At 55.4% G+C, this 15,574-nt stretch overlaps 1 protein-coding gene across 1 annotated transcript; it reads right to left on the bottom strand.

Annotated features, from left to right (window-relative positions):
- Positions 1 to 4,379: 4,379 nt before the first annotated feature.
- Positions 4,380 to 13,870, bottom strand: DACT3 (dishevelled binding antagonist of beta catenin 3). Its single transcript, XM_023245286.2, has 4 exons — positions 13,536 to 13,870; positions 7,955 to 8,051; positions 7,662 to 7,814; positions 4,380 to 6,659 (listed from the first exon to the last, which is right to left on the bottom strand). The coding sequence occupies exons 1-4, from the start codon at positions 13,782 to 13,784 to the stop codon at positions 5,263 to 5,265; spliced, it is 1,896 nt and encodes a 631-aa protein (XP_023101054.2). The 5' UTR covers positions 13,785 to 13,870; the 3' UTR covers positions 4,380 to 5,262.
- Between the last annotated feature and the right edge of the window lie 1,704 nt (positions 13,871 to 15,574).

Below are 15,574 nucleotides of genomic sequence, written 5' to 3'. Positions count from 1 at the left end.
TCACCATGGCCCATGAGGCCCCACACGATGTGGTAGACACTACGATTCTCTGCCCCCCCACTCTGGCTACTCCCACCCTTTTGTCCGTCACCCATGCTATTCACATGCCTCACTCCCCCCACCTCCTTCAGATCTCTGTCCAAATGTCCCCTTCTCAGTGAGACCGTCCTGATGACTCTACTTAAAATCACAAACATCTCTGCTCCCTCACCCCACCCAATTTCCTCATAGCTCTGCTCAGTTCTCAGTTCTGCTCAGTCCTTGTCACCTTTAGCAAATTACAGAATTTATTTATTTGTTATGTCAACGCCCCTGCCCCGCCCCCCCAGCTCCCACGCCTGTAAGCAGTTCCTTTTGTAGCCTTCTAGAGAGAATCCATATAGGCTATGTCGGACAGCGCTTAAGAGCCTAGACTCTCAGGCAACCTGAACTTCCATTCTGGCTTTGCTACTTATCAGCCTCGCGTAGGTTACTTAACATCTCTGTGCTTTGGTTTCTCCATCTGTGAAATGGGCATACTAGTATCCATATATCATCTCTCTAATATACCCTCGAGGCTGTGATGATTGAGTCACTGAGAATAGAGTCTGGCATGCAATAAATGCTCAATTTCACAGTCAGCTGTTATTTTTTGTTTGGGGTGGGGTTTTTTTGTTTGTTTGTTTTTTTATTTTTTTTTAACATTTATTTATTTTTGAGACAGAGAGAGACACACAGCATGAACGGGGGAGGGGCAGAGAGAGAGGGAGACACAGAATCGGAAGCAGGCTCCAGGCTCTGAGCCATCAGCCCAGAGCCTGACGCGGGGCTCGAACTCACGGACCGCGAGATCGTGACCTGAGCTGAAGTCGGACGCTTAACTGACTGAGCCACCCAGGCGCCCCATGTTTTTTGTTTTTTTTAAGTAGGCTTCACATCCAATGTGGGCCTTGGACACAGGACTCTGAGATTACGAGCCACACGCTCTACAGACTGAGCCAGCCAGGCGCCCCACTGCTATTTATTTATTATTATTCTTTTTTAATGAGTTTGTACCAAAATCTTAAGAAGAAAGGTCATCCATGTGTACTTCAACCATTTTGACCCCCGTGGCCAGTGTGACCTTGGACAAGTCCCTTTCCCTTTCTGAGTTGCCACTTTTATGGAATGGAGATGAGGCAAATATTCCCAAAGGAAGGCCTGACAAGCAGTGGCTTTTCCTGGCAATTTTTTAAAAATCTTTATTTATTTTTGAGAGAGAGAGAGAGAGAGAGAGAGCACAAGCAGGGGAGGGGTAGAAAGACAGAATCCTAAGGAGGCTCCACACCATCAGTGCAGAAGCCGATGCTGGGCTTGAACTCACGAACCGTGAGATCATGACCTGAACCAAGATCAAGAGTGAGATGCTTAACCGACTGCGCCCCCCAGGCATCCCTTGGCCAACTTTTCTTTTACTTAATTACTTATTAAAATTTTTTTCTTTAACGTTTATTCATTTTTTGATAGAGACAGAGTGCGAGTGGGGGAGGGGCAGAGAGAGGGGGAGACACAGAATCCAAAGGAGGTTCCAGGCTCTGAACTGACAGCACAGAGCCTGACACAGGGCTCGAACCCACGGACCATGAGAGCATGACCTGAGCCAAAGTCGGCCGCTTAACCGACTGCGCCACCCAGGCACCCCTTGGCAAACTTTTAAAAATGACTTTTATTCATTGGTATGCAAAAAGAAATACTTGTTTATCCATACACACGCACTGCCCACCCACCTTCTAGAATGGAAACTCCACAAGGAAGGAAACTTCTTTTTTCTGTTTTGTTCCTTGCTGTTTTCCCAGTGCCTCCGTGGGCAGTGGAGATGCAGGTGAGCACAGCTGGCCTGGTCTCCTGCTCTCTCAGAGTTCAAAGCTACCGAGAGGTGGACCCACCCATCTAGACACAAAGTCAAAGCAGAACAAATACCATTCTCCACCTGACTGTGGGGTCAGGTGGGGGATGAGTTCTAGCCCTAACTCCCTCCTCCTTGCTGTGTGATCAGAGTAAGTAATGGCCCCTCCCCAAACTTCTAGTTATCCATCCATGAAATGGGTATGATTATTGAACTTATCCAATAGAAATATGGGCAAAGAGTATGAACAGGCAATTCACTGAATTACAAGTGGGCCAATGAATATACCAAAGTATGTGTTGCCTCAAGGGAACGGGAGAGAGACATGATAATTAAAACAGAACATGGGAGGGGCGCCTGGGTGGCTCAGTCCGTTGAGCGTCTGACTTTGGCTCAGATCATGATCTCACAGCTCATGAGTTCAAGCCCCACGTAGGGCTCTGTGCTGACAGCTCAGAGCCTGGAGCCTGCTTCAGATTCTGTGTCTCCCTCTCTCTCCTTTCCTCCCCCACCAGCACTCTGTCTCTCTCTCTCAAAAAATAAATAAATAAATAAATAAATAAATAAATAAAATAAATAATTAAAAACTTAAAAAAAATAAAATCACAAAAGGTTAAAAAAAAACAGAAATGAAAATATCAGCTGAGGGCGCTTTTAGTGGGAGGAAATGTGGCAATGTCAATTAAAAGTTTTTAATTTTTTTTTTTTTAATTCTTGAGAGAGAGAGACAGAGCATGAGTGAGAGAGGGACACAGAATCCGAAGCAGGCTGCAGGCTCTGAGCGGTCAGCACAGAGCCCGACCGACGAGGGGCTCGAACTCACAAACCATGAGATCGTGAACCTGAGCTGAAGTCGGATGCTCAACCAGCTGAGCCACACAGGCGTCCCTCAATTAAAAGTTTTCAGGGGCGCCTGGGTGGCGCAGTGGGTTAAGCGTCCGACTTCAGCCAGGTCACGATCTCGCGGTCCGTGAGTTCGAGCCCCACATCGGGCTCTGGGCTGATGGCTCAGAGCCTGGAGCCTGTTTCCGATTCTGTGTCTCCCTCTCTCTCTGCCCCTCCCCCGTTCATGCTCTGTCTCTCTCTGTCCCAAAAATAAAAATAAACGTTGAAAAAAAAAAGTTTTTAAATGAGTGTACATTAATGACCAAACAATTCTATTTCTAGGAATGAAGCCTACAGAAATACATACATATATGCACATAGAGATATGTACAAGGACATTCCTCCAGCAAGGTCCCTAACAGCAAAATAATTGGGAGAGCTGACAATCCCACCAGTGGACTCTTATGGAGCTAATAATAATACAGTGAAGGGGGCACCTGGCTGCCTCAGTCGGTAGAGCATGCAACTCTTGATCTTGGAGTTGTAAGTTCAAGCCTCATGTGGGGTGTAGAGATTAATTAAAAATAAAATCTTAGAGCACCTGGGTGGTGCAGTGGGTTAAGCATCCGACTTCTGCTCAGGTCATGATCTCAGGGTTTGTGAGTTCCGGCCCCATTTTGGGTGAGCTCGAGCCCTGCTTCAGGTGAGCTTGAGCCCCGCTTCGGGCTCCACACTCTCTCTCTTTCCCTCTCTCTCTGCTCACTCACACACTCTCTCTCAAAAAAAAAAATAAATAAATAAAAATAATAAAATAAATAAAATCTTTAAAAAACAATCATTATACAACGATAGGAAAATGTCATCTAAATTGAGATGAAATGGACAATTTCCTAGAAGAATACAACTTAGTAAAACTGACACAGGAAGAAATAGAAAAGTTAAATAGTACCATAACCATCAAAGAAACCGATTTGTTTTTTGTTTTGTTTTTTTTGTTTGTGTTTTTTTTTTTTTTTTTGAGAGAGAGAAAGAGAGAGAGGGAGAGGGAGAGAATCCCAAGCAGGCTCCAGGCTCAGCATGAAGCCCAACGCAGGACTCTATCCCAGGACCCTAGGATCATGACCTGAGCCAAAATTAAGAGTTGGACGCTCAACCGACTGAGCCACCCGGGTGCCCCCCCCCCAATATCTAATTCTTAATTAAAATCCTTCCCATAAAGAAATCTTTGGACACAGATGACTTAACACCACCAAATGAAAATAATAATAATAATAATAATAATAATAGAATAAAAGTGATAAATAATGCAAACATATGGTTCAATTTATATATGTATATATGTACATATACATGGTATATATGTATAATATAGTTATATATTTATATAGTTACTTAAATTCACATATGTATGCAAACACATAAAGGGAAACATTCAAGGATACACATCAAACTGACTATGATGACTTTTGAGAAAAGAAATTTGGGTTGGCCCTTCACTTATATTTTTATGAAACCATGTTTGTGACCAAACACAACTCAATCAAAGGTCAGATTCATTGTGGTAAAACAGCCCCATGGTAGGAAAATCAGGTTGAGACCCACCCTGAGATCTGCCAAAGCAAATAGTAGTTGCTCACTAAACGTGAGTCCAAAGGGAAGCCATTTTACCACAGAAGGAGAGTCCACCACGTATGGAACAGTGTGCATTTATTTACAAAGAGGTTAGAGAAACACAGAATCTGGCCCCCCTGTGCACTGGGGAGTCACCATCGTCATAATAAATACAGTAATTTTAAAAAAGAAAAAAAAAATACTGGATTGGAACAGCTGAGGGTCATCCTGGGCTCTCCCCACTCCCTTTGGGAGGGGGGAGAAAAGGGGGGGCATGAGATAGAAACCATCTTCCTTCCCCTCTTCTACCTCCTAATCCTCCATAACTGTCCCGGGATAGAGGCGAAAGAGTCCCTCTTTCCAGGTGCTACCACCTCCTAACTGACCCTCAAAACCCCAAAGTCAGTGCTCCTTCCTTTCCCAGGGCACTCTGCAGGCACCACCCGGGTCAGACACAGCGTCTCTGACCACGGTGCCAAGGGGATAGCTTAAGAATCCAGGGACATGGATGGGGGCACTTTGTGAATGGGGGAGGGGCGGGGAGACACCAGATCTGGGCATGGAAAGGAGGAATAAGAGGGCTCAGTGACAGTGGTGAACGGGAACAAACGGACTAAGTGTCTAAACTAAAATGGGGAAATTCAAACTGAATTACCCCTTCCGCATACCATATTACACCCATAGTACAGATGAGGAAAGTGAGGCCCGGACAAAGGGAACTTTCTTGCCCAAGGGCTGCAGAGCCAGCAGCTGAACTGGGTCAAACAGGGCTCCTCCCCCATTCCTCCCTATGGTGGAGGGGGAGCCTTTTCAACCAAGACTGCAGTGGATGGGGGCAGTGAGGAAGGGTCTTTGGAAGCAGAGAAAATGGTGGTCTTTGGAAGGGAGGTATGGAAGGGTCAGTGATTGGGAGTGTGGTGGTGCAGAGGCCATGAAGGGGGAGCCCGAGCAAACCCCCAAACTCACACTGTAGTCATGACCTTGAGAGAACCCGAACGGAAACGCAGTATCTTTTTCTTGAGCGCGTGGGAAGCCTTGATCTTCACAAACACTTTGGCGGGGCCCGCGGGGGCCCCTCCACCTGCACCACCCCCTGCCCCCGAGGCTGCGGTGGCTGCCACCAGCTGCTGGGGCCACACCAGGCCACCGCTGCCGTCTGAGTCGCTGGATGCGGAGCTGAAGGCAGGCGACTCCCCCTCGCTGGCGCTCGATTCACTCTCCCCATAGCCGCCGCCGACGCCGCCGGTGGGACCCCGGCGTCCAAGGGGCCCCAGGCGCCCCGCAGAGCACTCAGAGTCGCTGCCCGCGCAGCCATAGAGAAGACGGCGCTGCGGAGCCGACGGGGATGGGCCGGGCCCCGGGCCGCGGGCTGTCGGGGCTCGGGGACGGCCGCGGCGTCCGTCCGCAGCGTCGATCTCCGCCGTGGAGCGCCAGCGGCGGCAGGACCCCGCGGCCTGCGCCGCGAGTGTGGGCGCAGGGCCGCGACGGGGCCTCGGCGGCCGGGGCTCTTCCCGTTCGGCCGTGGGGTACTTGGGGGGCCCCGGAGGCACCGCGGCCGCGCGGCCCAACAGGCTGGTCTCAGACTGGGAGCGCGCGGCCTTGCGAGCCCTGGGCGAGCCCCGGCGGCCCGAGGCCTCCGTCACGCGTCCGCGGCGGCCGGCGGCCCGGGGACGCTCCCGGGGTGGGGACTGCTCCACGCTGCGGCCACGGGTCAGTGGTGGCGCTTTGCGGCGCGCCGCGCGGCCGGGGAGGCCGCGGGTGGCGGCCTGCGCTCCCGGGATGTACTGCGCCTTCACCAGGCGACCCTCGGCCGGGCTGTCGGGGGGCGAGGGAGCGGCGGGCGGCGCGGCGGGCTCGGGCGCCGTCTCCGACTCCCACGGCGAGGCCCAGGCGCGCCCCAAAGGCGCCGGGCTGGCGGGACGGCCCCCCGCGCGCTCCACTGGGGGCTCGGGCGCGGGCCGCGCGCCTCCGGGGGGCGGGGACACGTCGGGCGGCCGCTGGCGCACGCTGTTCTGGCGCCGCGGGCCCCCGTCCGCGCCCCCGGGACTGGTCCGGGGCTGGCCCGCCCCCCGGCGGCGGCGCCTGCGCAGGAGCGCCGAGATGTAGCCGTCCAGGGGCCGCCCCGTGCCGGGGGCGTCCGGCGAGTCCGCAGGAGGCCGGATGCAGGGCCGCGGGCTGCGCAGCGCCACGGCGTGCAGGGGGCTGGGCGTCAGGAAGGGCCCCGCGCGGGCCCGCCGCTCCGCGGAGGAGCAGGCCTCCGGGCCCGCGGAGCCCGCTGCCGTCGGGTAGGGCGCCGAGTACGATCGCGGCACGGCTGCCCGAGCGCTCACCGCCTCTGGAGCGCTAGGACTGGCGTCTCCTGGGGAGGGAGGCAAAAAAAAAAAAAAAAAAAAAGGAAGAGAGTGGAGAGACTCTCGAAGCCCCTTCTAAGGTGAGCCTAGGAGGGTCAAGTTGCCTACCCCTCCTCCTCCACTGTCGTCAAAAACCCTGCTCTCCCCCCCCACCCCTTCCCTCATACCAGGTTCATAACCAAATCTTCACAAGACCCTGAATGGTCTGTCCCGCCCCTGCCTCTCTGACCTCCGTCTCTGACGCCTCTCCTCTGTAATTTGAGGTCTCCGGCTACATTGGCTTCCTGGTTGCACCTGCCAGTCACGCTCCAGCCTCACGGCCTTTGCACTTTCTGTTCCCGCTACCTGGAACACTCTTCCCTGAGGATATCTGTTTGGCCCACTGCCTCACTTATTTTAGGACGCCACTCAAATGTCACAGTCTCAGTGACCTCTTCCCCGGGGCCGCGTCTTCTAAAATGGCAACTTCCTCGCCGATTCCAAAGAGGACGCCCTCCCTGGTCCCCTTCCCCTAACTTTCTTCTCTGTCTATATCTGACTTATCTTGTTTATTATCTGTCTCTCCCGCTGGAAAGTCAGCTTCTTGAGGACAGAGGTCTTCCCCCCCCCCCCCGCCCCCCCCCCCCCCCCCCGCCACGACTGCATCCCTCACCACTAGGATAGGGCTACGCCGGCACATAGTAGGGGCTCAGAAACTTACTTGTATAAATGGACAACAGCAGTTCCTGTTTCCCGAGTGGCTACTGTGGGTGCCAAGTCTAATAGCAATTAGGGCTGAGGCTCCCTGAATATGCAAAACTTCCCTACGTCGTAGGTGCTGTTATCAATCCCACTTTAACCGAGGGAGACACGGAGGCCCCGAAAGAAGCAACAGGCTCAAAATCACACGAAAGGGGAATGTCACAGCCAGAATTCGAATCCAGGTCAGTCTGACTCAGAAGCTTGGGCTCAAAACCATTCTCCTACTGTCCATTCCCTGGTTCTCAGGGCCCCAACCCCACCCACCTTACCTAGGGACTTGGGCCTCTCGCTGGCATAGATGCCCCGGGGTTCAGCGGGACCCAGGCGTCCATAGGAGCCAGATCCAGAGAAGCCACTGTCCCCACAGAAGGTAGAGGGTGGTGAGTCTGGACCCCCCGTGGAACTGGGGTCTTCATAGAAGCCTGGATTCCAAGGAGAAGAGGAGAGGTCATCAGGGGCCTGGGCGGGGAAGCCAGGGGTGGGGGAAGGAAGAGACCAAGAGGCAGCCTGAGAGGTAGGGGCAGGAGGGAAGATGGGGGTATCCCAGGCACGCCCTGCTTACCTGAGCTGCGCCCGCTCTCCTGTTCCAGGCCCCCAGACTCCAGGCTCAGATCTCCCAGCTGCTGGCCCAGGTCCCAGATGAGCCCAGGCAAGGCCTCCTGAGGGCATGAGGAAAGCAGATTGGTCAGAATGCGCCCCCCAACCTCTGCCAAGGAGCCCCCCACATCTTCCCAGACCATGGGTAGGGTTTCACTTTGACAATGAGGCTCTGATTTCGAAAGGGTAAAAGCACCCAAGCCCCAGGATCTCCCCCCTCAAGTTCTCTGTCCCTTCAGCCCAGTAGAAGTCCTTCCGATGGTCTAACTCAAGTCCTTCGTGCCGCAGCGACATCACCGTCTCTTGGGTGTGCTAAGCTTCAGAAGGCCTGCTCCCTATCAGGTGTTCCCTCCATTTGTGCTCGTGGCCCCTTAACACCTATTAGGATGTCCCTCTTCGAGCCTAAGCTCAGGTGGTCCAGCTGGAAGGGCAATTTGCTGCTACCTAGCAGATCCCTTGGCCATGGGGTCCACCTTCTCCAGTCCTTGACCTTCTCTTCTTGGATGCTCCCATCTCCCCCCACCGCCCCTTATCGGCAGCAGAAAGTCCTTCTGCAAGGCTTCCTTAAGTCCTTCCTGCAGCAGACCGATTCTTTCCCTCATATGGATACAATAGGCAGACCACGACTCATGCTAAGGCCTTTGCTCCTTCTCTTGGGAAGAACCACTCCCCCGCCCCCCAACACCTACTGGCAAGTCCTTCTGTGAGTCTAGCCTTAGTGGGTACTACAGCAACAAGCCCCAGCAGGTTCGCTTGCCTGGGGGACGGCATCTTCCTCCTGCCCTTGCTTCATTCCTACCCAGAAGCCTCCCCCCCTTCTACCCCCCCCTCCCCCCGTGTCTCCCATCGCCCCTCATCCCCAGGAGAAATTTCTGTTGAGTCTATCCCGGATCCTTCTTGCTGCAGGAAATGACCATTTCTTATCAGGGATGAATGAATGAAGGTGAAAACCCTTTTAGCGGAGCGGCCGTCATTAGGGAAGGGGGTGGGGCTGAAACAACACAGATGGGGCCTCTGAGACACTAGGGCTTAACCCCATTTTGGAAAACAGATCCAGGAAGAGTCCCACATGGGTCTGGGTGAGGCCAGAGGTGGCGGCAGCCGCGGGCCGACGGTTGACCCTCAGACAAAAGCGGCTTGTCTGGACGGCGGGCGGGAGGCAGGGAGGGGGGAGGAGCTGGGAGGCCAGGCGCCCAGCCCTGCCTATTTAGGGCAGAAAGACGGGCCGGCTCCCCCGCAGACGCCCCCCCCCTCCCTCCCCCAGCTTCCTACTCCAGTGGCCGCTCTCCTGCCCCCCCCCCCCCCCCCCCGCCGTCCCCAGAACAGAAGCCCCCTTCTGGGCTTGTTTATAGGAGCAAAGTCAACAAATCGGTCCACTTTGGGCTCCTGCCCTGGGCCGTGCAGAGATGCTCAGCGTGGCGTCATCTTTGAGCAGAACCCAAGAGGGCAGCCCAACTGTGTCATATCAGGGGTGGCTAGAAGCGTTCGCCTTCCCGGAGCGCCCACGTACCCCACGTCATGCCCCCCCTACTAATCGCCCCCTTGCTCACTCTGCCGTAGCCACACTGGCCTCCTTGCTGTTCCCCGCCCCCCCTCCCCAGCACGCCTTGCGCCTGGCCAGCTCCTACCTCTGTAAGATGTGTTTCCCCTGAATTTCCCCCTGGCTCCCTCCCTTGCTCGGTTCAGATCTTCGCTTTACATGATCCCTCCTCTGACCAGTCTTTCCAAAATAGCTCCCCAGTCATTCTGCACCCTGTTGCCCTGCTTTCATTCCCCACCCCCACCCCCACATGACCTCCTGGCTCAGAATGATACATTGGGTTGTCATTTGTTTTTTGTCTGCTCACTAAATGTCGTTCCTGGAAGGCAGAGCGTTTTGTCTGCTTTGTTGGCCGCAGCGTCCTTCCCCCACTTCCCCCCCCCCGCCCCCACACACACCCCCACCCCAAGCCCAGTGCATAGCACAGTGCCTGGCACAGAGTAGGCGCTCAGGAGATGTTGGCTGAAGGGATGAACGTATACAGCAGAATACTATGCAGCTGTCAAAACGGAAGGAGGCCATATGTGTATACAGGCGTCACTCACAAAGAGCTTCCAGGCGGACAAGGAAAGGGCATAGCACCAGCGGGAGTCAGAATTACCTGAAGGGCATTGTTCGCGCCTAAATTACTGGGTCCCGCCTCCAGAGCTTCTGGAGCTCCATTTGCATATCTTGCAAGTTTCCCCCCCCCCCCCCATCTTGCTAGTCCAGCGGCCACACCTTGAGAACCGCTGGCATTGTCCCCCCAAGGACCTCACCCAAGAGACCGGAATTTGTGAGAAAGCAAAGCATCGGGCGCCTGGGTGGCTCAGTCGGTTAAGCATCCGACTCTTGATCTTGGCCCAGGTCATGATCTTACGGTTTGTGAGTTCGAGCCATGTGTCGGGCTCTCCGGCTGACGGCGCAGAGCCGGCTTGAGATTCTTTCTCTCTCTGCCCCTAACCCATGCGCGCGCGCGCGCTCTCTCTCTGTAAATCGATTTAAAAAAAAATTTTAGTACAATAAAAATTAAAAAGCAAAGCAAAACACTACACTTCTTGGTATGTAGGCTGTGGAAGACGTCTGGAGGCTCTCACGCCAAGGTGACAACAGTGTCGATTCCGAGGAGACCCGGAACAAGTTACTTCCCCTCTCTGGGCCCTGGTTTCCTCCTCTGCAACATGGCATTCAACTCCCTCTCTTATGGGGTGTCATAAGGATTAAATGAACTAAAATAGCAGTTTCTTTTAAGCTCTTAATAAATGCTAGCTTTGATTATTACACGAAAGCTCTGAATTTTTTTCTTTTTTTACTATTTACTTATTTTTGAGAGAGAGAGAGAGAGAGAGAGAGAGAGAGCACGAGCAGGGGAGGGTCAGACAGAGAGGGAGACAGACACAATCCGAAGCAGGCTCCAGGCTCTGAGCCATTCAGCACAGAGCCCGACGCGGGGCTCGAACTCACGAACCTGGAGATCGTGACCTGGGCCGAAGTCGGGCGCTCAACCCACTGAGCCACCCAGGCGCCCCCAAAGTGCTGAATGTCTCAACAAGGAAAATAGAAAGTCGTGTTTCACTCGTGTAATTAAAAATAAAGATGAAACAATTGATTTGGGAGGGGGGGGGTGAAGTTCTGCCCGTGTCATGTCGGTTCCCAGAAGGAGTTAAGGGGGACAGACAGGAGAGGCCTCCCCTTCCCCCGCACCTGGACCCTCCAACACCACCCTAGTCTACACACTCTCACTGTTTGTAAGTTTGACCCCCATCCCTTCCAGGTGCGAAGCAATGATAACTCTTATGTTGGCCTGAATCTAGCTCCCTGTGTACCCACAATGCCCCTCACCCTTTTTTTTTTTTTTTTTTTTTTTTTTTGTGCAAACCCTTCTGCCAGGGGACCGTCCGCCATCCAGGGAGGGTTAACATGCATGGGGTTACGACCCCTGGAGACCCCTTTGCCCAAGCGTTTCCAGACCTTGGTCCCCACCCCACCCCCCACTGCTCGTCCAATTCCCTTCATCTCTATTAGGAAGTCTTTCTGCAAGTCTAACTTAAGTCCTTCTTGCTGGAAGGGGACCCTTTCTCTTGGTGGGAGAGAACAGAACCCCCACCCCACCCCCATCCAGGATTCTTGCCTCTTTTCTCTGAATATCCCTCGTCTTCACCTGCACCCCCCACCATTCCTATTAGAAACTAATCAAGTCTGGCTTCAATCTTTGTTGCTTCAAAGCGAGTGTATTCCTGGGGCAGGGGAGGGGGGCACAAGGGGGGGGGGGAGGGGAAGTATCCTAAGACAGAGGCTCAGGGATCAGGGGAGGTACCCACACCCTCCTCAGAAGGACCCAGGAACCCCCAACGGCAGAGGAGTTTATATTTAGCGTTTCTCTGTTCCTCCCTCGGTGCCGCTCTCTCCCGCTGCCTGCCACCGCCTCCTCCCTGACGCTGGGACGGAGCTTTGCCTGGAGAGTGTGGGGGAAAGAGGCCTCTCCACTACCACCTCCGGGGGGGGGGGGGTGTTGGTTAGGCAGAGGGGCGGAGAAGGGGGGAGACTTAGGGGCAGGGATGGGGAAGCTGAAGGACAGAGAGAGGAGACTGAGGCAGAGAGAGGGCGAGACTGAGGGACAGGAGGGAAGGACACAGCCTGCCCATCCCCGTGCTTTCTCCCTCTCCTCGTAGGGTGGGAGGTGCCTTCCCAAGCCCAGCCAGCTTAGGGGGGGGGGGGAGCGGGGTGAAGGCCCCCACAAGGCGTCTCCAACTTTGGGAGGGGGTGGGGCCTTCCACAGCTGTTTCTGTTTCCAGAGAAGAATGTGCAGGGTCCCGCTCCCAGTCGGGGGAGGGGCTGTGCGTGCAGCCCCGGAGTCTGGCTGCAGACCCCCTCCCCATTCCCCATCTGGGGCGGGGGCAATGGAGGTCAGCAGCAGGGAGAGCCCCCTCCCCCGCCACCCCGGCTCAGGTTTCCCCAAACGGGAAGCTCTGACCACACACAGGCTTGGGGATGGGATCTGCAAGGGGAGAGCCAGGGTCTGGGGCCTGGCAGGCTGGGGGGGGGGGGGGGGGGGGAGGGGAAGAGAGAGGTGGGGACAGGGACTTGGGGCCGGAACAGAGAGGTGCAGAAATGCAAGGGAAGCCTGGGGAGACAGAGATAGACACAGAGGGTTAAGAAAGATAGAAACAGACACTGAAAGTCACAGGGATGTGGCAACAGGGAGAGAGAGTGAGGGGAATCCAGGAAGAGGTCAGGAGAATGAACAAATGACAGAGAAGGAGAGAGGGGTGGTGCTCCTTAAGTCCTTCTGGAGACCTCTGCCTCATTTTCCACCATGAGAGCACTCGGGGAGTTCAGAAGTCGGGCCCCCACGCCGCCTCAACCTGCCTCTTCTGGGGTTAACCAAGGCTGGGACCAGGCAGGAAAGGAGGGAAAGTGTCACCAGAGAGTAAAGATGACCGCGGGGTCCTCAGGGACTGCAAGCTTCCTCTCAGCAGTGGTCCCTCCCTCAGGAGGCCCGAGGATCCCCTCCCCCCCCCCACCCCGCCCCCTCCGGAGATCTCCAAGCACATCGGGACTTAGGGAAGATGGAGCCCTGGAAGCGGGGCCAGAGCGGGGCATGTTTGGATCCCGGCTGTGTGACCTTGGGTGAGTCACTTGCCATCTCTGAACCTCAGCTTCTTTCTCTGCAAAATGAGGACTATCACCCTCCTCTCCCCCAAGCTTCAAGAAGACAACGCATACCAAATACTCGGCCCAGGCTTGACACATACTTAGCGCCTAGAAGAATTTTCTTTGGGGAGAGGGTCTGTGCATTTCACGAGGCCCCAGCGGAGGCGATGCAGTTTCCCCCCCCCCCCACCTTCCCCAGTTTGGGGTTGAGGAGGCCAGATCCCGCCCGCCGCCCATACTCCTGGGTCTCCAGCCCCACCCCCTGTCCTCTCCCCCTCCCCCACCGCAACGGGTGTCTGAGCATCCAACCGAGACAGACAGACAGATAGACACACACGGGGGCGGAGGGATGGACGGACAGGCGGCCCCTCACCAGCTGCTCCTCCAGCGCCGCTGCGGCCCGGCGCGCCGCCGCCGCATCTTCGTCCTCATCGGCGTCCTCCTCGTCCTCGGCCTCGGCGCCCCCCATTCCGGGCTGGGCCAGCCGCAGCGCCTGCTGCACGCGGTACTCCTGCCTCTCCCGGAGCCAGTGCAACTCGCAGAGCCCGGCCAGGCTGCCCTCCAGCCAGCCCCGCAGCCGGCCCCGCTCGGGGCTCACCGGGAACGAGAAGGCCCGGATCATGGCTGCGGCCCCCCACCCCAGCCCGGCCGGGCCCCACGGCCACCCCTCTCCGGGTCCCACCTCCCCGCCCCAACAGCCCGCCTGCCCGCCCGCCCGCTGGCCCGGCTGTCACCGTCTCATCTGCATAGGCGCCCGCCCATTGGGCCGCCCACCCGCGCCTTATCTGCATGGCCACGCCCCCGGCGACAGAGCAACCGTCGCCTATTGGCTGCTACCCTCCTTTACGAAGCTGCTCGGCGGTGCACCCGCGCCCCCCGACGCGACGCATGCTCGCAGCTTCCTACTCGCTTTGCTTCTGGGCGGCCTCGCCACGCCCCACCGCTTGCCAGCCTTTGGGGCCTGGTCACGCCCCCTCTCGCGTCACAATGAAACAAGTCCGCCCTTGCTTCAACGTCATTGGTCCGTGCCTCCCGGGTCCCGCAGCTGGTTCCGCCCCCTTGCGGGCGAGCTCAGGCTACCATTGGACTGTCCCGCGAGAGGGGAAGGGGTGATCTATAAATAGGGAATGGGTCCACGTGACAGTTTGGCAGCTGTTCCTCTCCCCCCCACCCCTAGCAACCCTAAGCTGCTGAGGCTGTGCAGGGGGCGGAGAGGGTTATTGAGTCGAGCCCTGATTTTGCCTCCTCTTCCACGAAGCCTTCCCAGACACTCAGCTGTGTAACCAGAGGACCAGGCTGGCTAAGACCGGCATCCTCCCATAAAATGATGTTTCTAAGCGGGACCGGCTTCACCGGCGTGTGACCAGCTTAGGAGGGCCCTGTGCTTGGCTTAATATTCGGCTGTTCCTGTCTTGAAATTCTTATTTTTTGAACAAGGGGCTCCGCATTTTCATCTTGCGGCAGGCTTCCCAAATCATGTAGACAGTCTTAACTTCTAACTAAGAGTCTGAGATCGATGACATCCCAAATTCTGGAATTAGAAGACCAGCCTGGGTGGAAGATTCTATAATTCGACCAGAACAGAATCTAAGCGTCTTTTGTCTCCCAGATCGTACGGGATATTGCGTTCACCATTCTACGATTCCAGGAGCCTTTGTTCTACGTTCTAAGAGGCTTTGTTCTCAGCATTCTAAGATGCTCTGTTCTCGACGTTCTGTGGTCCTAAGAGTCTGAGCCCGACTTTGGTTTCCAAGGTTCCCTCTGGCTCCCCTGGCTCCGCGAGCCGGGCTGGCGCCCCCTCAGGCGGCCAGCCTGTGTCACTACGCCGAGTGTGTCCCCCTACAACCTTCAAGATCCAGCTCCAGTGTTCATACCCATTTCTCAGACAGACCTTGACTCCCTAAAGGCCAGGGCCCAGAAGATCATATGAGAACCTCCCTCTTCTAGGACCCTCCTGCACCAGAATGCATTCTGGTCGTAAGCTGGAGAGGCGGTGGTACTCTTGAGAGCTAAGATTCTGGAACCAGACTAGGGGGAGGGGAAGGGCGTGTGAGCCCCAGCCCTGCCCCTTTCTAGCTGCGTGACTTTGAGAAACTTGGTTAACATCTGTGCCTCGGTCTCCTCATCTGTATGATGGGGGTCATAACATTATCTACCAGATAGACTCATTCTGAGGATTGAGCGAGATATTTGTCTAGAGCCTTCTATGTAGAAAGAGCCACAGAAGGGTCTGATAAATAAGTACGAAATGATCTCGTGAGTCCCAATGAGCTTGGACCTTAGTAGGGACAAACTATAGTCAATCAGCGGTCACAATTCTGCAGATAACCTCATTGCCCCTCCACCTTTTTAAGTCTGTTTATCTAGAGAACAGGGGGCATGCATGTGTAGGTAAAGGAGGGGCAGAGAGAG

This window comes from Felis catus, chromosome E2 (genome assembly GCF_018350175.1).
Source record: "Felis catus isolate Fca126 chromosome E2, F.catus_Fca126_mat1.0, whole genome shotgun sequence".
In the NCBI taxonomy this organism is placed as follows: Eukaryota; Metazoa; Chordata; class Mammalia; order Carnivora; family Felidae; genus Felis; species Felis catus.
This window is presented reverse-complemented; position numbering and strand designations above follow the sequence as displayed.